Source organism: Papilio polytes, unplaced genomic scaffold (genome assembly GCF_000836215.1).
Source record: "Papilio polytes unplaced genomic scaffold, Ppol_1.0 DF824035.1, whole genome shotgun sequence".
Classification (NCBI taxonomy): Eukaryota; Metazoa; Arthropoda; class Insecta; order Lepidoptera; family Papilionidae; genus Papilio; species Papilio polytes.
The window spans coordinates 334153-358654 of record NW_013525169.1 but is presented as its reverse complement, the minus strand read 5'-3'; the positions used below and the strand labels follow the sequence as shown (position 1 = coordinate 358654).

General features: G+C 33.8%; 2 protein-coding genes across 4 annotated transcripts; one reads left to right on the top strand and one right to left on the bottom strand.

The window, feature by feature from the left end:
* LOC106100874 (leukocyte surface antigen CD53-like) lies at positions 1 to 4868 on the bottom strand. Of its 2 annotated transcripts, none has more exons than XM_013279938.1 (5): positions 4718 to 4868; positions 1600 to 1788; positions 1231 to 1383; positions 581 to 766; positions 1 to 365 (listed from the first exon to the last, which is right to left on the bottom strand). In XM_013279938.1, the coding sequence occupies exons 1-5, from the start codon at positions 4775 to 4777 to the stop codon at positions 294 to 296; spliced, it is 660 nt and encodes a 219-aa protein (XP_013135392.1). In that variant the 5' UTR covers positions 4778 to 4868; the 3' UTR covers positions 1 to 293. The 2 variants fall into 2 exon arrangements, with proteins under 2 accessions (XP_013135392.1, XP_013135393.1); XM_013279939.1 differs by lacking the exon at positions 4718 to 4868 and adding an exon at positions 2290 to 2421.
* Positions 4869 to 11545: 6677 nt separating this feature from the next.
* On the top strand, positions 11546 to 24042 carry LOC106100894. Of its 2 annotated transcripts, none has more exons than XM_013279959.1 (7): positions 11546 to 11863; positions 17586 to 17679; positions 17930 to 18040; positions 19333 to 19446; positions 21243 to 21310; positions 21610 to 21783; positions 22713 to 24042. In XM_013279959.1, the coding sequence occupies exons 1-7, from the start codon at positions 11696 to 11698 to the stop codon at positions 22917 to 22919; spliced, it is 936 nt and encodes a 311-aa protein (XP_013135413.1). In that variant the 5' UTR covers positions 11546 to 11695; the 3' UTR covers positions 22920 to 24042. The 2 variants fall into 2 exon arrangements, with proteins under 2 accessions (XP_013135413.1, XP_013135414.1); XM_013279960.1 differs by having other exon boundaries at positions 11547 to 11863; positions 19333 to 19401.
* Positions 24043 to 24502: the final 460 nt, after the last annotated feature.

The following is a 24502-nucleotide window of genomic DNA, read 5'->3' as shown; positions in this document are numbered from 1 at the left end:
TACTTATAATTATTGTTTTATTCGTGTTGTAATAAAAAATACAATAGTGGGCACAAAAATGTATACAATTTTCGGTACAGACAAACATTTAAGGAATTTGAAATGATACAAAATACATATTTCACTGTTATAAAAACAACATTCATATATCACCCTGACTTTGGGTCGCGAAACCCGCCTTAACTACTAAATGCGTTAACATTAATACATAAAATTGTTCTATTAACAGTAATTGTTCGACTTTTGTCGTGAATTTAGAACTTATGAGCTAAAGTGATCAGCGCCATCTAGCGCTAGTAGTGCGACCTCCGGTTCTTGTTCCGCGCGTGGTTAGCCAGACATAGACCGAACACTACCGCAACAAGCTGCGAAAAAGAGAAAATTAAATTACGCTAAAATAGTTAATAAAAACCTATATTAAAAAGTCAAAAGTAAATATCATCAAGTAAATATCTCTCCTAATTTCGTTACAAGCCAATTATAGTCAGGTATAGAGTCAGACTTGTTACCTATTGGTTGTTGTCCTGTCTATTATGTTAAATCTTTACTGGGTATTAATGATCACATATCAAGAACTGACCTCAATAGCAACAACGACGATACAAACAACGCCAATGGCGAGTCCGAAGGTCTCCAGCAATCCTTGGACTTGCTCGTCGCAGCCGCGGTACGCGTTGAGCGGCGTGCAGGGCTGCGTGGCACAGCACGTCTCCGGTAACGCGATGTTCATATACGACAGCGGTCCCGTCGGCCCGCAGCAAGTAAACTGTTAACATAGAATGATTAGCTTACTATACCACGGAGCCTAGACTACGTCTAGGACTAGGTCATAAACCACTCTAGCCAAATGATGTAATTCTTTAAACCAATAGAGAATTACTGTCAGAAGATGAAAGTCTTTGTAAGAACAATGCTAATTTAAAGACTAATAAATGTAAACGTTTCACTGCTCAAACGTAGAATGTAAATGTTGTCATTGTTATTTTATAGAATATTTAGTTTATAAAACATATGAGTTTGTACATATTTTCCGCAGTAGAAACGGTAAAAGCCCACTTTAAACCCGAATCCGCAGCGTTATCATTCCGACCGATAATATTGTTTTCTGTGAAACTGGCACATCATAGGAAACGATATGTTATCAATATATAATGTCAAAACAGTTAAACAACAAATTATACGAACGAATTAAAAAAAAATCGATAAATTCTATTATACGCTGTTACTCACGGCTTTCTCGATCTCTTGGAAGGCGATTCTATCCCTGTTGAAGGCTTCGTTCAGTACTTGGGGCACGCCCGCCACCAGTTTGTCCAGGTTCACAAAGATCAAACTGGCCAGCGTGATTTTCAAGATCATCAGAATAATCATAAACAATGAGTACTGAAATAGAAAAAAGGATTTATCTTTTGTTTATCGTCAAAAATTACACCAGGTTTAATTGTTATTTCGGTTTAAAAAAACCTTATGCCAAAGGAATTAATATTGCCGGTGAATTACTTTGATCTATACGTGTTAGTTATTTCGTAAAGTAACTTCAATAAATTCATCTAAACTTTGAACTTTTGCATAAGTATGAGAAGTACAAAAGCAACTGACAGTGATAAGCATGCAATTGCTCTCCCTGATGGCTCCGCAGCAGCCGAAGAATGCGATGAGGAACACGACGCCGCCGACCACCATGGAGGCGATGGGCGCCACTTGGTAGGTGCTGTCGGCAATGTTGATGACCGCCGTGCCTTGTATCTGCACCGCTACACCCAGACCGAGCAGCGCCAGACCCGCTAGCTGAAAATATGTTAAAAATCATACCATCTATCAATTTATTTCAGTTGTCCTCCCCTCCCCCTTGGCGACATCCTAGACTTTTCGTCCAGAAAATAGTGATCCGCGAAGGCATAATCTTTGTTTTTCCTTTGTGCGGTTTATCTTAAAAGCGTAGCTAACGATATCTTATCTTTATAGATTTTGGTTATCCATTATTAAGAAATAAGTACAGTTTTTATTAGTGGAATAAAAGAAGTCTCTGGTTATTTCACAGTGTTTCCAGAAAATAAGGAACGCAACTTTTTTCACTATGACCAAGATATTTACAATGGACATGTTATTCCTTATCTATAAATTGTAAAGTCTCTTCTAAGACAAATAAATAACAAACAATAATAGAGAAACAATAACAGGTTAGTTATGAGTGACAATAAACAAAATTGAGTTGATTACTTTGAACTTTGATCAGTAAAACTTTATAAAAGCTGTTAAATACTTAATATTTTAAATAACATTTCTCACCGCAAATAATAAGTTCGTTATGAACAGGACATATCGTACGAGTATTTCACCACACCCCATTTTTATATTATTTTCTATGCAAAAAAGTGCGCAAACGTGTCGCTAGATCGATAGCCACTGATGGCGCAAGATGGCCGCCGCCGTTATCAGAACTGATAAGCCGATAGCGAGCCGCGGGAAAAGAGGTTAGGTTAGCGCTTTTTAATACAACGCTCAGGTAAATATAATGTAAACAAGATTCCGCTCTCCATATTAGAACTACAATGTAGTAGACATTAAGGTTATTATAAATGTTACTGGAAATGACGTTAGGAAGACGTACATAAGTATAGTAGTTTAAATTGATTTTCAATGAAATCAAAAATATGTACAGTCAAAAACAAATAACTAATGTTATTTCTACAAATAGCTAATTATATAGCAGTAAGTGTAAACGAAGGGATAGTAATAAAAACTAGCCGTGTATCACTAACAGACTTTTATTCGTACAGATACATGTATCTATAAGCTGCGCTGTGTTGCATTGATTTTTGTTTCGCGTTTCTTTTCAAAATGTTCAAACGATTGCAGCTTATGGTGAAACACCGCCAGTTAGCCCGACTGTACTTATAGAGTACAAAATATTCACGCAACTATTTGTAGTAGGGTCCGATTTTTTCGATGTAAAGTATAATACATAAATGCTATAATTTATTTATAGAATTATCACATGTTTTATCTCCTTGTAGGCGGATAACAACCGCAGTCCATGATTTATTTTCCATATGTAACTTAGGAGACAAACATTAAAATAGTCATGTTTGCATTTTGTAGTTATACTCGTATTATATACTAGCTTTCGCCCACGACTCCGTCCGCGTGGAATTAAGAGAAAACATTGTAAAATATAGCCTATGTTACTTACAGATAAATTACCTTTCTAACGGTGAAAGAATTTTTAATATCGGCCCAGTAGTTTTTGTACCTATTCATTACAATCAAACAAACAAAGTTTTCCTCTTTATAATATTAGTATAGAATATACTGTTACCAATAAAATTGTATCTGTATTAATGAAAACGCAACAACGTCAACCCTCGTATGGGAAATAATAGAAATAATTCTAATAATTAACTAGTTTGTTAAGTTGAAAACAGCATGACGTTTTTGTATGTTTTGCGGCCAAACTCTAATTAAACAAAATTATCAGTGCGTCAAAACTTAGCTGAATCATCTAAGTTCATATTCCGGACTATGACTAAGAGCTATGCACATACTTGTTTTACAGAGACCTTTATTAATTCACTTACAATGTGCAATCTGTTTCGCGGTAAATTGATTTTCAGCGAGTACTTCGTCGATAATACAATCGTGATAAGATTCATACTACGATAATAAGAACTTATATATTATAATAGCTTTCGCCCGTGACCCTCCGCGTGGAATTAAAAAAAGAAAGTCCCTTATCTGTTCTCCCAGACTTGTACATCTATGTCTAATTTATCGAAATCCGTTTAGGTACAAACTGTAAGAAACATCCATCCATCAAAACTTTCACATTTATAATATTAATAAGATAAGTAAGATTATCATTATATCCTTCTTATATTTTAAATCATAGAACTTATAGTAAATGTAAAAAAATATATCCAGTTACAAAGTGACAAAGATGTTGATGTTTTGTAGATTATAGTTAAATCGACACTTTGTTATATTCTATGACTATTTATGGTGTTGCACAAAATATAATTCGTATTTTTAAATGCGACTTTACCAGCAAGTCACAATAGTTCATAATCATTTACACATTTAGTTACACTTGTGTAAACAACTATATTGATGCATTCTTATTCTTACGGTTTGTATCAGTACTTTCAGTACATCCATGTTATAAAGATAATTATTTATTCCCCAATATGATATGCTTTAAAGTAATCAGAAATATGTCTTATCGTTTTAGTAATTCTACATGTTATATACTAGTGTTTAAAATCTGCTATTATGATGGTATAAATAGAAATTATTCGAGAAATCTAGTTAGAATTCACATAGACTTACTTTAGCTAGATGCCTACAAAAAGTATGGCAAGAGCATATTTATCTATCTATTGCAATGTCTGTATTGAAAGCAAAAATCCAAAATTTCGCGAAGAAGATGTATTTGCGTTACTGGTAACGAAAATCGGATTTAAAAATTGTTTGTCTGTTAGTCTGCAAGCCGCGTTTGTTCCGGGTAATCTCCGAAGCGACTTTACCGATTATGAAAAGACTTTACTGCAATGTTTCTGAAGCACGCGGGAATTTTGAGTTAATGAAGTTTGCGGGCGATAGCTTGAATTAAATAAAGTAAAGGAATTGGATATGGCAAAAAAGAGGTGTGTCAGGAAAAATGACTAATGAGAAGTCGCTCATTTCTTTTAAATTGTGTAACAAAATTTACTTCACTTACCGCAAAAAATAAGTTCGTAAAGAACAGGATATATTTAACTAAGAATTCACCACACCCCATTTTGTATGTTTTCTTTCTTCAATTAAAAAAAATGTAACAAATAAGTGCGCGCACCTCCTCACTTGTCCGTCCACTGGCACTACAAAATGGCTGTCATCAAACATAAAGAGTTATCAGGACTGATAAGCTGCGACTCACGTAGAGTTTTCCAGGGAATCGTTTTTTAATGATTTTTTACTTTGATAGCTAAATTCGATTGATACATCAGTGTTTGGGAGACACATTTTCATAACTGTACAGTTCTAAGAAAACCGATAACTAAATTATTAAGATTAGTTTAAACCGGAACGGATAACATAACTAGATTGGCGTAATTCTGTTTATTGCAAAGTAAAGCAATAGTCGATATCTATTTTATTTATATAGTTTTATTACAAGTCTAGGTTTATATACGTATCCGTTTCCTAATCATCTTATGACTATATCTCATTGATTTTACCTTAGTTTTGGTAATGTAGTTTTTTTGCATAATGTTCTGGCATTGCTATTTAATTCTTACAGGCGTTCTGGCAAAGTAATAAAAATACGTTTAAAAATTCACATAAAGTATTTAATTACGATTATCGTGTGAATATTCACTACTAGACAAAGAGTGTAGGCGTTTCTATTTAGTACATTTAAACTAAACGGAAGTAAAATAAATTATCCTATATAACCTATAGTGTTTTTGTTATATACCTAAACTAGGTCTTTAGAACTTGTCAATCATATAAAATATAGTTTGTCATAAATAATGCCGCATTGTTTCCTCTTTTATGGTATATTTGATTGACGATTTCCATATTCCAGTGTAACATTGTTATTTTAAACTGTATATAGCAACGCTATAATCCTTGTTAATATTATTTATACATATATTTTGCAAAAAGGTAGTTAACCTCCAACTATGTAAAACCGGTAACAATATCACAGCAACACGAAGTTACTGACGGAATTCGTCTGGATTGAAAAATGACGACTGCTGGAATCGGTCCCGCCTTAATGTTGCAATTTACAGGCAACTGGTTCCAATTTTAATTAAATAAGTTAAGAAAAAGACATCCTTATGTACCCATCCTGAATTATTTGGATAAAAAATTAGTCTCTGATATAATAACCAAGAAAGTTGAATTTGCGATCAAACATCTTCGAAAAAGCACTCTTTTATGCTTTTAAACTTTAAAATCACATAAATACCTTTACCATGTTAAAGGTACCATTAACAAGATTAAGAGTTAGGTCTTACAAAACCAGATCCAGGTATCAAAATAAAAACTAGTTTTTAGTGCTACAGTGATTGTATCGTTGGCTATTCTGCAACTGGGCAACCCGTACTCATCAATTCATATTAAATTTGCAATAGTACTTCCCTAATTATGATGAAATATTGTTGTCCTACGATAATTAGCGGGAAAAAACATAACTTCTGACGCCCAACAGTCCCGGCAGCGTTTCCTATTGTTTTAATATTAAGGAACGAATGATTCAACAGTCTCGAATTAGTCATTCACCGATGACTGTATGTCTTAAAGAACTTAACACAACGTTTAGAATAACATCTTCCAAATATCTTAAATAGCCAGATATAACAAGTAAAATTGTCCTGCAAATCAGTTCAGTTCACACTACTTCTAAACATTAATATAATTGTAACAACGTTATTAGACTGAGTATGAACTCCCGCCAGATTGGCGCGCTATCCTTAATCATTCATGAATGACATTGACAGCTGTCATAGGGACGGGACGTGTATGCCGATAATCTAGTGTTGTGCCGTTCTCCGGCGTACCGAGTTACTTAACACTACGTATAGTTATGATTTGTATTTCCAGCAACGAAGTTAGACCTACGAGTTGAGTCTTCGTAAAGTACACGGTCATTTGAAGAAGCCGTGGGTTAATCAGGTTCAAGTCTGCAAGCTTAACTTTAGTTCCCATTCAGAGCTGATGCAGATCGCTACTTTATAATATAAGGTGGCAAACGAGCAAGCGGTCCCCTGAATCCACCGAAATAGAAAGCGACCGCTGCCCATAAACATCCGCAAATGCAGATGCGTTGCCTACCCTTAATTGAGGAAGGAGGAGACCCACATAAAGTGGACATTTCCCCTTCATATGCGTCTCCTCCAAAGTCAAATCCACTTTTCCTTTCAATCCTTTCCTCTTAAGAAAAGGGTGGAAAGGAAAAGGGACTAAAAGTAAACCTCCGTCCCGGCACCACACTCAACATACGAAACGCGGAATTGCCACCATCCACTTGACGCCTGTTTTCTGTGTGGTCGTGGTATTACACCGGGCCAGCCGACCCATTCGTGCGAAGATGTTAAAGCGGGTTCTACCACTTAAAAGTGTGATAAGTATCACGTATTGTTTTTTAGGCTTGATCTTAATTTCAAAGGGCTTAATTTGTTACTTAATTTAGGAAAAGTTTGTAAAAGGAAAACTATTATCGTTATTATCGGAAAAACCATAGACATTTCTGAGTTAAGTCATTATTTTACACATCAAACATGTAAATTAAAATAATTATGTACTTTTTATAAAACTGATGTAATTATTGGCGTTAGTACGTCGCGTGTCTTGTAGTAATTACAAACAGGTCCTAATCGACACTGCGCGAGCGCACTTTTTTATTTATGTTTTAATTATCAATTGTTTCCTATGACTAAGGGTTAGGGTTTTATCGGTTACTACGGGACTTCACTGAATGTACTATTTACATTTGCTCCAAACGTAAACTATCGTATGTTTGAATCGCCAATAATTCGAGACAAAACTTTGGAAATGAATACTATTTGAGATGCATCAGCACATACGATATATAACTAATATCGACATTTCTTTTGTTACCTTCAAAACACCAAAATTATTATTTATAAAGTAAATTTTTAAACATAAAATAAGATATAAATTGCAAAATTGTGGCTTACGATAGTCTACGTAGGAGCCATCGATTGGCGCTTATTTTATATTCCTAATTTCTAATTGATTAAAAAGTTTGTGAGTAAGGTGGAAATTACTTGGTTTCTTGAATAAGTAGTAAGTTTTACTAATATGGGAGGTTTTAGTAACAATCAGAGCTATACAACTTTGATCAATTTTATAATTAAACGTATTAAAGCATCATTTCCTTGAACAACTAGTATTACAGAAATTATTCATGCTAAACAAAATGTTCACATGTAAACTTCCTCATTCTTAGCGGGTTTGTATTTAAAATTCACAACCATCTAGTTTTAATGTAATTTTGTCATTAAATTAGATGTAATGTTTATCCTTTTAAAAGCTAGTTAGTAGTAGATTTTGGTTGCGATTTTGTCCATGCAAAGTAATAAAAAAAACTGTATTTAGTAGCCTATGTGTTATCTCAGACTATGTTTTATAACTCTGCCAAATTTGGTCAAAATCGGTTAAGATGTTTTGGAGCTACATAATAACAAACATCCATACATTTCTAATAGCATTATAACAAATGAGTACAATTATGATAACCTTTCAATTCACGTTTTTTTTCAATGCTTAATTTTAAAAACTGTGTATTGCGTAAAAAGAAATTTCGTAAACATTGATAACCAAAAAAAAACCGCAGGTTCGTAACATTGGTCATGTAGTTACAATTAAATAGATAAAAGCGCGGGAAACCTAAACCACACGCTTGCGTAAATTCCAAGAAAAATGGCGTACTATTGAGGTAGGTCAGTGGTCAGCATCTTATAACCATTTTGTAGATTCCTTAGGTTAACTCGACTATGACCATTGAACACTGAATCACTATAAAAGGGGTTTGTTTTTTAATTGTTCAATGCAGTTATTAGGTACTCTGTGGAGATACACTGGTAGAGGTAATCGTAGTAAGAGAAGGATGTATTGCGTGAAAGGAGACATGAGCAAGAAAGGAGTGACGACTGAGATAACGTATGGAAATTATCTAGAGGACATAACTCTTGAGGTACCCTATGGGAATAGGATAAGGACCAGGAGATGATGATAGTACACTATTTATTTTTATTAAGAAGTGAAATATATGACGATTGACGACTGCTTTATACTTGTGATATATACAATCGGGGAATCTGGAGATGGAACACCCTAAAAGCTGCAATCGTTTGAATATTTTGAAAAGAGACTCGGAACAAAAATCAATATAACGCAGTTTATAAATGTATCAGTATGAAAAAAGTCAGTAAGTGATACAAGGATAGTTTCTTGTTATTATTGTCTCTTCGTTTGCACTCACTGGTATCTAATTACTTATTAGTAGAGTGAAGTAATGTTTTTCTCGTTGCAATGAACAAGACAGTTTTTCTTAAAGTGGAAAACAGCGGGTTTCCGCGACTTAAACAACCGAATTCGTCAGCTTTTCATGATGTAAGTGCAAAAAATCTTCGGGTCAGCAGAGTAAGTAATGTGAAATTCATTGGATTTTTGTTCTAATAATTAAAAAAAGTTTACGTTTGTTTTTGGGTCTACATTTATTGATAGCTGACGGCAGAGTGACGCGGTCTGAGTCGGTTTTCCCTGTACGACAGTCACCGCAAGATAACTGGTCCACTCGCTTATTGCTTCCGTTGGTGGCATTCTGTGGGCGTTACAAAATGTACCGAACTGCGAGACAACACTGTCAATAGAAGGTATTTTATACATTTTCGTGTTCAAAATGCTTCTATAGTATGTAATGTAATTTGTCTGCATAAGCATAATAAGCGCCTAACAAAGATACTTTAACGAGAAAAATCTTCGCGAATACAAACACTGACCTCTATGAATGGACTGGCTATAGCGTGGTATTTTATGCCTATTTGTTTTTTACCATTTTAGCGCTGACTATTACGATTGGTAGAGGTGGTGAGGATTCGAAATATTGATAGAGATGCAATGATCTGCTATGAACTTCCGAACGAAATCTGTTATTTCCTTTTCAAGCAATAATCTATTTATTTATTGAGTTCAATGGTTTAGGAACTTATAAAATTAAAACAGTGTTATCAATCAAATTCCAGAACCGTTATTCACTTTTTCTAAAATTAGGTACAATTATTATACAATGGGTTATTCCAAACTAAAATGGTATAACTATTTTGATATATTCAAAAACCCAAAGCAATATAATTGTATATCATTTAAAAAAAACTTCGCATTAAATTATACAGCGACGACATCATATTAAAACCAGTCCAGAACAACTCGTTTGTGCACAAAAAACATAACATATTTTACATGTAGCTTGCGTGCTTAGTTTTAGGAATTCTATCAAAAATAAAACACACAAAAAAATTCTAAATTTAGGAACAATGGTCCACGTGCAGGGGTGTGCAAAAGGACAGAGAAAAGAAAGTTTGTAAATCTCTGATGTGATAAATTAAATGAAGCCTCCAGTACCAGCATTAGATAGAGTGAGGTGGAGTGACCGCCCAGAGCACCGTAACTAGAAGGACCCGACAGGTGACATAAAGGGCGTCCCTTTATGCTTTTTTTCGTATTCGTTTGTATTGCAGTTAAGGGGCGCCGTAGAAATAAACCAGGGTAATGTTAATTCCGGCCCTCGACGCCCCAACACTTATGCATGCTCTCTGTTCACCGAATCATCACAATATCATGCATAACTATGCCATCAAATTAGAACGCAAATTACTTTATTGTACTGCATAATTTGTGTCATGAACACACAGATATGTTCATACGATATAGTGCAATAATGACCCCGAACTAAATATCTGTGTTACTTTAGTGACATTTGATAAGTTTTTTCTGGAACGTGATTTATTACGCGCACTTCCTGCATGCAGTTTGTATGCAGTTTGTATATGAATTTTTTAATTAGTAATACATTAAGTGAAAATATATTTCTTTTAGTTATTATACATTACTAGCTTTCGTCCGCAACTCCGTCCGCGTGGAATTATAAAAACAAAAATGAGTAGCCTATGTGTTCTTCCAGACTATCCTCTACATCTATGCCAATTTTCATCGAGATCCTTTCAGCCGTTTAGGCTACAAACTCTAACAAACATCCATCCATCCATCTAAACTTTCGCATTTATAATATTAGTAAGAAGTAAGATTACAAAGTGACCGCCGTTTTATATTGAGCATGTAGAGCTTGATATTATGATAACATTTTTTAATCACTTTTAGGGTTATTAAATTAAGCTAGTTCAATTTAAGTTACGTTTCCATAGTTAAGCACATCTCAGAAACTCCTAACATCTATATATCAAAGCGAATCAAATGTTTTCTTTTAAATGTCTGAGGTCTAAGATACGATTATCGTAAACAATAAATACATTATTCTAATGACATTGAAAAACTTATCTCTCTTCCATTGTACACAGGGTCTTACTAGGATCCAAGCACTAATGTGTAGGCGTGTAAAAACCATCAGGTGAACGAACTATACGTCTCGATGTTAGGTGGTTGAACAATATTGTTTAATTTTTCATGTAGTATCAACAACGTAGATCACATTCAGTTCTATTTGACTGTAGAGATTTTTACTAATATAAACAAATTTGTTATTTATTAATGCACAAAAACCTTGCCTATAAATAAAATCAATGCTTTTCTAATAGGATTTACCTCAGTTCATTAAACTAGTTGACATTTCTGTGAATTATTCAATCTAAATTATGAATGCAAACAAAGCATTAATATTTGAACGTTTACCAGATATGTGTTCCCTACGGGGAATCCACTGTACATTTCACAAGATATCGCACAGTCTGTTTGTGTTAAAACTATGGTATTTTTAGAGATCAAGTCATTAAGTCAGACGCTGTAAATGCGTTGTCAGTGAACAGTGAATATTGTGGCGGCACGACAAGCGGACGTGTCACTGTGCTGTGCTGTAACGCATCACTAAAAACTTTCTTTACAATTGTAAAAAAGTAATACATTAGCTAAAGAGATTTCTTACTTTTGTTGATAATATAAAAGTGTTAAAATGTCGTCGAGTACTGGATTAGGCAAAGTGGAGTCCCCTAAGCAGCATGGGGCAAAACCTTTGGACCTAAACGATGTTGAAATGGTCTTCGGGACTCCGAATTCTCCCAGAAGTGATTTAAAACCAGATGTGCATCGGATAAACGAAAGGACACACGGGAAGGAAACGGTAAATTTAAATAACAATATTATAACTTACTTCTTATTAAGTTGTAAAGTCTCTATGCTTGTCTCTATCCTTATAATTTTTCTATGTTTTAATAAGTTCATTTGTTTTAGAAAATTATTAATAAAATAGTGATCACTTGATTTTTGTTTTAATTGTGAGACAATGTTTTTTTATTGTAATACATGTAAATTAGGCTATGTCATCCGTGCAATGACTAACCGATTGGCCGATGACCTTAAAATGAAGTACTTGTTCATTCACCTTTCTTAAAGAATTATCTAAAATTTCCATATATAAAATTCATTTGTCATTTATATTGCGGACAAATATGATAGTCCAATATTTTACTGATATAAATGCAAAAGTTTAAGGGATGTTTAGAAAACTTTGCCGCCTAAACGACTGAGCGGATCTTGTTGAAATTTTGTATGTAGAGCAAAGTCTGGATGAACACATAGTCTACTTTTATTTGTTTTTGTTTCATTCCAAAGTCTTAGGTTAAAGCTAGTATTTATATAAATATTTCAATGTTTACAAAACAAAAGCCTTTTTTAAATCGTTTATATGTTTGTTTATATCGAAAATGTTATCTTGCAGTTTGATTACCTACGCTTTTTTTTAACTTCGTTAATTACTACTGCTACTTACAAATTAAGACTGGTAGTTATTAAATGACCGATGTAACATTGTTTGTAAGACTTTATCTCTCGTTGACACGAGGGAAACGTTCACCTGATAATATACTCGACACATAACAATGATTATAGTTGCTAAGTATTTCGAATATCGTTTGTAATCTTAGTAAAGACAGAAGGCTTTTTTTGTACTTTATTGACCTTGGGAGAGTTTGTTGCGATTGTATGTTAATTAAGAACGCATTTTATGTTTAATATTTGATCGAAGTGTATGTGGGTTTTTATGCATGTATATTCATTAGTATATTGTGACAGCACTGATTTAGACGACAAAGGTGTCATTTGATGCCTCTTGTCAGAGTATAACATTGGCACGAAACAATTATTGTGGATGTTAGAATTGAAATTAAAAGAAAATAGCGAAACATCGAGTTCGAATTCAACTCGACTTAATTTGTTTTTCAATTCTACGTCTTTTATTTCGAGTTTTTACATTTATAAGATTTAGCCAGACGTGATTGTTATTTTTATATAAAAGTTAAGTTATTTTTGTCTATTCCAGTTTATCAAAATCAACGTTATACGTTTTAATATGCTGATTAGTATGCGTTGTGGTCCGTGCACACATGCAATGTTTATAATTCGCATTAAGATGCTGGGAATTATTCATGTTAGCTCGGCATTCGGCGAGAAAGTCGAAGATATTGCGATTTGCGATTTGATTTATTGCTTTGAGTGTTGTCTACAAAGCAAATTAAATTAACTATAAATAGTAAGATATGAACACAGATACAATCGTGTTAATAAAACTTTTCTGTCGTTTGTTGAATTGGTGGCGCTACGAAATGATTGGTCTGCTTTTAAAGGATTTTTAGCTTATGTGTCCGGGAGTAATATTCATTTAATTCCGACTGACAAATTCGTAGGCAAAATAATCGTATTAAGATATATTACAATCTATTGGAAACCATGATCTTTCAATAGTAACAGATAATTTTAAAATTATAGTAATAGTACTGACCATCATTTAAATTTAACAACAAAGCTTTGGCGCCAAGTGAAAACCGAAAATGTATAACAATAACTCTATTGTGTAATGTGTATCGACCTTCATACGCCTTAGCACAGATAATTAAAAACTTTACTAGTAATGGTGGGGATCTTGTACTGTTGTCAAAGAGTTTATTTATGGTAAGAAAATTCAGAACCATAGACAACGGTTGTTCGTAAAAAAATACGCGTGCAAATTGAAGAGGTTTTTTTTTCATTTTTAACGTCTAGCAACAGAATAACGGTCTGCTTGGCTGAAAAATTAAGTAATGATAGGTGCAGTATTTTAAAACTGTAAAAAAGACATAACAATATCATACTGTGGTGCTACTTTTCTTATTCTGTTAAAAACATAAAAAAAATCTTTAACGTAGCCCGTTTTAAATTGAAACAGTACTGTTAAAAATTTAAAACTTCTTTACTTTCGATATTCAATGTAAACCGATAAATTACCCGTGTACTTATTCAATAAAATTTATTATAGGTATTTAAGATAATCATGAGCAAAACAAACCACTCATTCCCAATAAACCTGTCTATATATTTTCCGCAAAGCGCTGTTACGTATTTTCCGCGTTCAGACGTCAGTATAGTGCTATTCAAAATGTATGTAGGATCGCTATCCTGAAGACTGTGCAAATAATTTAAAGTTATAAGATAACTGCATGACGTAAAGGGGAAAGGGAATTAAGCATGTGTGCGCTTTCCTCTGCCTATATTTGGCACCTACAAACGCATACGCTTGCAGTATGTAAATGAACCGAGCTCCTTTAAGTTTTGAATCTTGTTATACCATATAGTAAACAGAAAATATTTCCCGAGATTACTCGGAGACGGTCATTGACTCCGAATAGACATGATCACGCACTACACAGCCTTCGAATAATTAACAACTATATATTTAAAAGTCATGTTCGCAATGTAAAAGGATTTCTTGATTGTGAAATAAATATTCCAATGACTCATCTAACTCCTAATATAGTAAATTAGTCGTCGCTTTTGGGTTTTCAATTTTCAGTTTACAAAAATATTCAAGTTTTCCTATTTTCCTTGTAGGTATTTTCAGCTGATTTCTGCCCTTTGAGATATTTATATACTATGTTAACAACATTCGCGTAGATTTCTATAAATACATCTCTGAGCAGAAACGTTGCTATCGCAGTTTTTTCCAGATGACAAGGATATTATTATGTTTCTCTACAAAAGTTCTCGCAGTAAAAGTAAATAACAAATATCTCTTGTCTGAAATTATTCTGATTATTATGCTACGTTTTGTTAAATATTTCTAATTTAATTGTTATGAATTTACTTAATAAAAAAACTAAGTTCCCCGAACGATGTGTCACTAGGATGATGATTTTGACAGTTAATTTCTATAAACACCATCTCACGTACGCTTTACGTAAAACATTGTGCAAATAACTAAAAAAAGTATGTTCTACGTCAGTGTAATGTATATTGCTCATATTTGGAAAACCACATAACCTATAATATACATGCAATATAAAATATGAAAGTTTAAAACAAAAAATGCTTATTATGAATAATAATAACCATCGATTAGATCACTCATGACTCAATTTTCATTGCAAACGCTTTAGTATACTTTTTTTTTAGTATTGTATTATAGCTATCTCAGTCATATTCGTACAGTCGGGGAATTTGGCAGTTTTTAAATGTGTCTGTATAAAAAGGTCTAGTGGACCTTCTTGTCACTTCGGTTCAGACACTTAGAATAAGAAGTAACTGCAAACACCTTGATTGATGCAATTTTAATATTGCCCATTGTACATTTGGCAAGAGATGCAACGTTATAAGTAGATGTCGTGAGACGTCTTTTTCTTTGGAATGCAAGACTTTTTCTTATTGCAATGAAATTAAAACGACCGAACAAAAAAATACTTTTCTTGTATTCCAGACGTAAATAAATTTATCAGAGAACATCTGCATGGATTAAAGCTTTCAGTATACCAGAGATATCTAGAGAAATTAGGTCTAGAATAATCCTAACATCTAGATATACGGAATTTAAAGTGGTACTGATTGGCTAAAGTGGGATATCACTTAGGCAAAAATGACATGACATTCGTTTAACCTCACTTTTCTCGAAATAGCCATTTAAAATTCGGTATAACCTAGCACATTAAAAAAAACGTTCGGAAATAACCTCATTTCTGTAACTTCAATAAAGGCGGGAAAAAAGATTTGTTACATTTGTTTCAAATATCATATGACTATTTAGTACACAAATTATTAGCCAGAAATCCGCGACAATAAATTGCTGATAATTATTCATTTATTTAAATTTTATCGCTCTGGATTTTACGTTATTACATCCACGTTAACATTTTCATGTTATATATTATATTATTTAGTGTGATTTCTTATTTTTATACCATACTGGGTCAAATCCTGATTTAGATTTATAAGAATCTAAATTTGTTTTTAGATAATAAACATAAAACAACGGGTGGTCTATTCTAAACACATAAACCTGGCTGGTTACATTTTATCTGGTTTGTGTACGTTTAAAAATAGAATAGATTATAGCCATAGACTCGCTGTCTTATCAAACTAAATACAATTATTTAAAAAAAAATCAAGCTCCGTGCCCTTGGCAATGGACCTAACCTACAAAACGGTGTGCATTGCAACGCTTTAGTATTATTTAAAGCCGATCCACACGTCGCCCACGCATGCGCACACGAGCGTGCCAAACGCGTTTGACATTTATTTTTTCTCAGAACACTCCTAATTACTTTCCTGTTCAAATTTTCAATACTTATAAAATACATACTAGCTGTTGCCCGCGACTTCGTCCACGCAATGTTAAGATTGAATAAAAAGGCGGCCTTTAATATGCCCATCTATGTCAGCTACCCTTCAATTAAAGTCCGGACGAAATCGGCACAGCCGTTTCGGAGGTTACCCAGAAGAAACGTGGCTATCGGACAGACATACAAAAAATTTTAAATGCAATTTTCGTTTATCAGCAACGCAAATACATCATTTTCCCGAAATCTGGAATTTTTCTTTTGATATTACAGACACTCCAATTTTATTATATGCATAGATAGATAGATATAACATAGTGATTAATACTGAGAGCTATAACTAAGTTGTAGCCTATTCTTTAAAAACGGTTTTAGTTATAAATTAAAACTTAAAGTTTCTCTTTACAACGCGCATACAAATTTCCCACGATGCAACCTTGGCATATGCATGCAACGAGACTAATTACTATCGTCTGAACTGCAAGATACAGCAATGAGTAATAAGTGAACAGGAAAACCCTACAACATACACAAACAGTCAGTCTAATGTTATTATTGCGTAGGAAAAATATTGAAAGTTGTCCAATCTTAGTTGTTAGTTGCCCGATAGATGGCGTGCATCGTTTTACTTCATCGCGGTGAAGAAAAGTTACCATTTTCACTAAAAGAAATGGCAATTAGGACTTTAAAATAAACTAAATTACCAGTCTTATTATTTGATACAGACAAATAGGAAGATAATATACGTCACTATGAAAATGAACATGCAATGTGATTATATTTAAACTTTTAACCACATAACTAAATAACCAATGAATGACGTATTAAACAAAGTTAAAACAAGTTTGGAAATGGGAAACGTGTTTTATTACGTCGGTAGAAACTTGTCCATGGATAGCCAAATAATATTTAAACTGCATAAGTAGTTTTTATTTAAATAACTCATACATCGTGTCTTGTTAAATTACGAGTAATACCATATTTATTTAAAAAGATTATTTCTAAACATTAATTATCTTAAATATATGGAAGCTTATGTGCCTCCTATAAGGGCTAATTCAAACTTAGTGTCTTATTTTGTAGTAACCTAGGGTACATTCTAGGGGTGTTATTGAATGAAAATTTTATTAATACTCTACAATTTCTTGTCTATGGGCGGCAACCGATCTATTTTACCGATATAGGTAGCCACTTCCTCGTCTTACACTTCGGACTATTAAAAACTTTATGTCAATATTAATACAATTTATTTTATGTTTCCAGCTCAACACAAACAACGGTCACGACGCTGAGGCCGTGCACCCCTCGCAGCCACTGCTGGAGCCAGAAAAGGAGCGACCGAAGCCCCCGCTGGCCGGTAAAATGTTATACATTCGCTTAATGCCCAGTAACAATTTATAAGACAAAAACTTTTGCTCGCGACTTTGTCCTTTGTCACCCTAGGATAGCATCCCAACAGTGAAAGAACTTTACAAATCAGTTCAAATTGTTTAGGAGCCCAATGCAAAAAAAAGAATCTTTCCTCCGTATTTCCTTACACAAAGACAATGTCATTACAAATGCTTCTGTTATTTTATATAATACTAATTATAATCAATTTGTATTAGGTCCTGAGATAGACGACTTGGACGAGAAGCCGACAGACGCGAGCTCTATCCCCGGGATCGACGACGGTCTCCTCGAGCCCAGCGACAAGAAACACGACGAACCACACGATGGTAAATACTAATACAGAGTTAAGCTATAATTAGTAATGTCTCTAGTTTGCGATTTATTTCTTTGTGAGGAAATTTTTAGATTAATCTCGACATTTTAACTGTCTTCATGTAATCCGTCCAGTCAATGAGACAAGACCAATTTGTGCTCAAATCACAAATGACTAAATGTCCAAATTAAATACGTCAATTTGCGTAATAATTTGTTGTTTAGTGAACACCTTTCCACTATCTCTAAGTAATTTCTCTGCAAAATCATATCTTAATGCAAGTCATTTATACTGGGTTTATGACGTTTCCATTACCTAGCGATTATTAGGTAAATCTATGTTTCAACGGAGTAAAACTCAAGTTACTTAGTTGGGAAACGCATTACAAGAAGTTATTGAACCAATAACCTTATCAAATAGCTAAACATAGCTGGGAAACCAGGCATTAGTAGTGTGAAAATGTACACTTATTTAAACTATTTTAATATTGTTCATGGGCATAACAATGCCTAATTATGTTAACGTAATCAATTTTCCCTAACCTATAACATCGTTATATACCTATGTAAATATATAAAGAGACGTCCTTCAAACGTGTGTGCTGCGGTTTCTTATCAACGTGCGAACAATAAACAATGTCTTCGTTAACTTGCATTAATTATTTAATCAGAATTTAATATAAAATAGCCTGAAATGTGTTTAAAACTCCTTTTATTAATCATCGCAAATAAAACATGAATAAAATCATGACTACAGCAAAAGCATTAATTTGTATGGAACAGTTATTTTTACATTGAAATCACATTACCTTGGTTACATGACATGATAATTGTCACATCAGTATTTTAGAGAAGCAACATATTTGTTTTGTAAATTAGAACACAACGGAACCACGGAAATAACATGCGGTCAGCCGATAACATTTTAAAATGTAGCGTCACCAAGTATTTTATTTATAAATATTTTATGCTACCTATCGCCCGCGATTTTGTCCTGGCGGAATTCAAAAATACATTAGCCTATGTGTTCTTCCAGACTATGCTCTACATCTATGCTAAATTTCATAGAGATCTGTTCAGTAATTTTGGAGATATCTTCTAATGTACATTTATCTAAACATGCAGATGTTAGCATTTACAATGTTAAACGATTAACAACTTACAATGGAAATTTTTAACTTCACACTATCTGTGTTTGGTATTTTTTGATAACTATCAAAGTTGTAAATGTTGAAATTCTGCTGCATAGTTTTTTCAACTTTTGTCACAAATCAATCAGCTATAATTAAGATTGTTTTATTTCCAGGCAGCGAGGAGAAAAGCGGCGACGGGTCCACACACCCGACACAAGACGACGGCGTCGGCACTGACGAGGGTAAATGGGTGTGGCCTGCCACCGATGAGACTGACTATCCCTACGGTGACTGGATGCATGATTACACACCGTACACCTCCCACAGCCTGATATCACCTCCTCCCATACCTAATCTATCACCCCGACATTTAACCTCACACTTTTCACCTACCCCTACCACTTCCTGCAAAGGTTGATGCATAAATGTGTATATACCATTTCCATTGGAATTATCACTTGCACCAGAATCGACATTTTAATTTTAAGATATTACGAAACAATAATGTAAAGCACGTTCGAAAAAAAAACATAAGAGGGCGGGCAAACAGTAGAAAATAAACATTTGAGGCTGTGAAACAATCGACAATCGTACACCAGTTATGCGATAGTTTAGTCAAAGGTGTGCCTTCTCTTAAAGAAACTTATTTCTGATTGTACTAACTATAAAGAGTATGGCAGATTTCTTACTATAATGTGAAGGGAATTTGCCGAGTACTATAGAGCGTGATTCACCTTCGGCCACGTCTTATTGCTGGTTGCATTTTTTTATAATTTGAAGATATGATCTGGAATCTGAACCGATCGTTAACAAAAACCTCTTAATGTCCATAGACCGGGGAGTACAATTTGCAAGTTCATAACACCAAGAAAGAAAACCTTTTAATCAAAAAAAGAAAAGCAATTCATTCTGCATGTGTTGCGGTGCACACAGAAGCGCCGGTTTTCAGTGAATCCTAAAACAATTCCAAGAAAATTCTAAATACATTTTAGGAACTATTTTAGGAATCTTCAATCTAACCTGTGTTGTCTAAAGATCAAGGGTAATAAAATCTGTTACGTCACAAGGGCGGGCGCACACCTTTGACGGAACTATCGTTGAACTGTTGAGCGATCGTCGATTGTTTCGCAGCCAATTCGACTGTTTGGTACAACTAAAAATCGAGTTGTGTGCGCATCTTATAGGAACCGAGACTAACGCTATGGTATAGTTTCGTCAGAGGTGTGCGCACGCCCTAAGATTAGCTACTACAGACACGTCATAGCAATAACATCTCGTGCGTCAACGTCATTTTATGCTCTATATGGATTCCCGCTGTACAAGGAAATAATGACCATTAATTGTAGAATTTAGATCATAATCAACATGTATGAGGAAATTAGATTATTGAAGCCAATTAGACAACTATGCTCTAGTTTAATTTCTTGAATACCAAAAGATTAACAATTATCAACTAACAAAGATCTTACGTTAGATCTAGGCCTTTTAATTTTTTTTCGTAGTTTATTTGATTTAAAAGAAGGTTTTTGAATTTTCACTTAATGTTTTATGTATATAAATGTAAATATTTGTTGATATCCTTTTTGTCCTTTTGTAAATTATACTCTTACTTATATGAATGCAAATTATTTTGATTATTTTACACACACGACGACGAACAAAAGAATCATAGTGTACATAAGTACAGGACATCGCATGCAAGTGGCACGCAACATGGCGGAAATCATTATTACGAGTATAATACTAATGTAGCAATACAACCAGTTCCATTAAGTGCTTAACGGGAAACTGCTTGCATGATTTATTTAAAAATAAAATAACTATAACTAGTTAACTACTATTATTTAAACTATAATTTAAGCAACAATTAAGTTACATTTCAAGGCTATACTTCTGTATTTAAGATAAGGTCTGAAATTTAGAGTTTTTTTTAATAGAAGCATGTTCGTTAAACGTGAAAATCATCGAAAGCACTAATTGGAAAACTGTTATTTACAACAAATTAGTTATAAGTAATTGTTTTTATTCTTTCATGTTTTTCACATTGAGCGTAAAATCTTATTTTTTGTTTTGTATTTCGCAGATGGTGTGAACGGATTCGGCAATAGATTTGGTATCGACGACCGGCCCGGCTCACCTTTCCCGCCAGGAGTAAGTAACAATTCTTATCTATAACAAAGTCACATCGGTAAAGGTAGACGTGGAAAGAGATGGATGGGTTGCCTGAAAGGTGACATGATCAAGAAGGGAGTGATGACTGAGATGACGTATGATAGAGTTATTTGGAGGACGAAAACTCGTTGCACCGATCTTACAAGAGTAGGATGAGTTAAGGGAAATCTAACAAATCAGAAATGAGACAAGTAGACCGCCTGGTTCATGAATATTTTTAACAAGATTAATAATTGAAAAAACTTTAGTACTTTTTCACTTATGAGTGACTTTTTTAGTCGATCCCGGACGTGAACACTTACCAGCAGAAGAAGAACCTGGCGCAGGGTATGATGGACCTTGCACTTCTCTCCGCCAATGCCAACCAGATGCGCTACGTGCTCGAATCTTCAACCAATCACCCCTACTTCTACCCCAGTCTCGTCTTCATCTCCCTTAGCGTCATCTTCCAGGTAAATAATGCACTTATCAATCACTACTACAAATTATCTAAAACTATCGCTTAGCTAGTGATTTGCAAACGTTGATATTTCGTCTTCTAATTTTAAACGGCATTAAATTAAATACAGTCATAACCTGTATTTCTCAAGGATTTAACTTTTTATGGTATTTTTTATTTGTGGACTATCTTTTAAGTTTATTCTTCACAATTATCCAAATCTTTCTTCTTCATAATATAAGTTTAAATGAGACACAAAGGGTTGTCGACTTGCTGGGTGCATATTATCACACCATTTGCAGTTCTGTTCCGACACACATCTAGGTCAATTATATCCAAGTCCACTGTTAAGTTTAAATTACTGCTCAAACTTAGTAATCACCTTTTCCTATCGGCACTTGCGGTACTGCTTACGCTTTAAAATACACATATAAAATTCGTGAAGAGTAAAAAATAACATACTAAGCAAATTTCTTTATATATGTTACCGGAAATGTGCGGTAACTAGGAATTGTATACTTTGTCTAGGAAAAGTACGGAATTTCGAAGCTGTTTTGGCAATGTAAAATCTTTCAAAGATTATTAAATACACAAATATCCTGGTAATAACACATTTCCCAGAAATTGAGTGGAATTCTAAAATCGCAATAAGCACGATATGAAAACAATGTTTTCTATAAATAAAGTTGTTTGTGGGTTCTCTATAATTCCAAGCGATTTTAGGAGTTAAACATTGCCTAGAAATTGTGTACAATGACGGATTTCATACACTTCCGTCAACATAATAATTTCTAAAGAGGAAAGATTTGTATTTCTGATTTTCTATATATGTTGAAATAACTCAAAAACTACTAAATCGATTTCAAATATTCATTCACTATTAAACAATCTACGTAATCAGCAGACTAGTATATCTGGTACATGTTTAAATTTTCGTTCTAGATAGCGGTTGGCATAGGTCTAATACTGAACAGCCGGTACGACGTCAAAGACGAGAAGGAGATCTGCAAAGCTGACAAGATCAACAACATGACTGTCCTCGGTATCTTCCTCATCACCATTGTGAATGTGTTCATCACCTCGTTCAGTGTCGCGACGCCGACGGCTGTGGCTGCGGTGGGCGCGGCTGTGGTGCAGCAGGCCGGCTGATAACTTCACTGATATCTCACGTAAACTGTCTCTCTTCTATTGTATTGCTGTCACACTCCTGTTTGAATAAAACAGCAATAGCAAATACTGAACCCGACCACAATAACATGATAGCAATCTTTCGACTCGTATAGTGTACATGAGGCGAGTCAGATTTGTATTATCAATGCAATATTGTAATAGAATTATTTTAAATACTGTTAGATTAATTAATAATTATCATCATGCATGAATATGATTTTGTTTTAGTAAATTCATAACATTCTTTCGTATATTCTGTAAGTGGTTTGTGTTAAACATTGCTCAAATATTTACTACATTGATTTATATATCATCATCACCAGCTCACTAGAAGTCCCCACCGAGGGACTCGGAGCCTACCCCGAGTAAGGGGTGACTAGGTCATAGTAAACCATGCTGGCCAAGTGCGAGTTGGTTGACTTCACACATATCTTTGAATTTCTTCGACGATATGTGCAGGCATCACGTTTTCTTTCACCGTAAGAACGTCGGGTAAATTCTGTACGTAAGAAAATTAGAAAAATCGAAAATCACATTGGTACACATCGGGATTTGAACCCAAGACCTGTAGATTACAAGTAAAGTGCTTAAACCACTGAGCCACCGACGCTCGATTTGTATATAATGGACGTAATTATCTTATTGTCATGATCAAAATGTAGAAACTTTTTTAACTTTACTTGCCGTTAAATATTATATATTTTCTAAAGACAATTACTAAAGACGAAAGACAAATTTGTAAATTTTGCTTGTGATTGTTTAAATTTGGTAATATTTCTATATTAAATAAATTCTCTAGTCTAGATATTGTACATAGTTAAATTATTGCAGGCTAGATGGATTTATACCTTTTGTACAGGCTGTATAAAAGACAGTTATACCGTTATTTTAACTTGTTTTAGTTTTAATTTGCGCTTTTCAAATGAATGTTGGATCAATAAATCACGCATTTACTAATTAAGATTATTGTAATAGAATCCATCTTTATTAGATCTGAATTTTGATCTTTTTAATACCACCTGTTTAAGATTATATCGTTTTTAGCACTTATTTTTGTAAATGATTTTTATTTAAGATTACACAATAAAATAACTTGAACTGATTTGATGTTTTATTTCATTTTGTATTTTTTATCTGTGTAACAAAACAAAACATGAAAGTAAGTACCTATATGAGGATGCTTTCATTTATTGTCTGTACGTAGTTACAATACAATGTATCGACAAAAGAAAGCAAAACGTGAAAGTGAAATTTTGTTATTGTATGTTATTTCTAAACGTTTTAACAAATACTTAAGCGTGGTGTAATGTAATTTACACTTCTTGCTTCATATAATAATACTTTCTTATATTTCTTATAGATTTTCCGTTTTGGGTATTTTCTGTTCATATTTCTAAAGAGGAAAATCTACTTTTATATTTTTCTTTCCACAATTTGAATAACAAAAAATAGTAAAAAACAAACATATCGTTTGTACATTTAAAAACAAAACGCAATAGCCATCGATTGAGTACACGTCCCAGTGAAGCGGTGCTGATGGTGACCTCTGGCTGCGGGTGCCC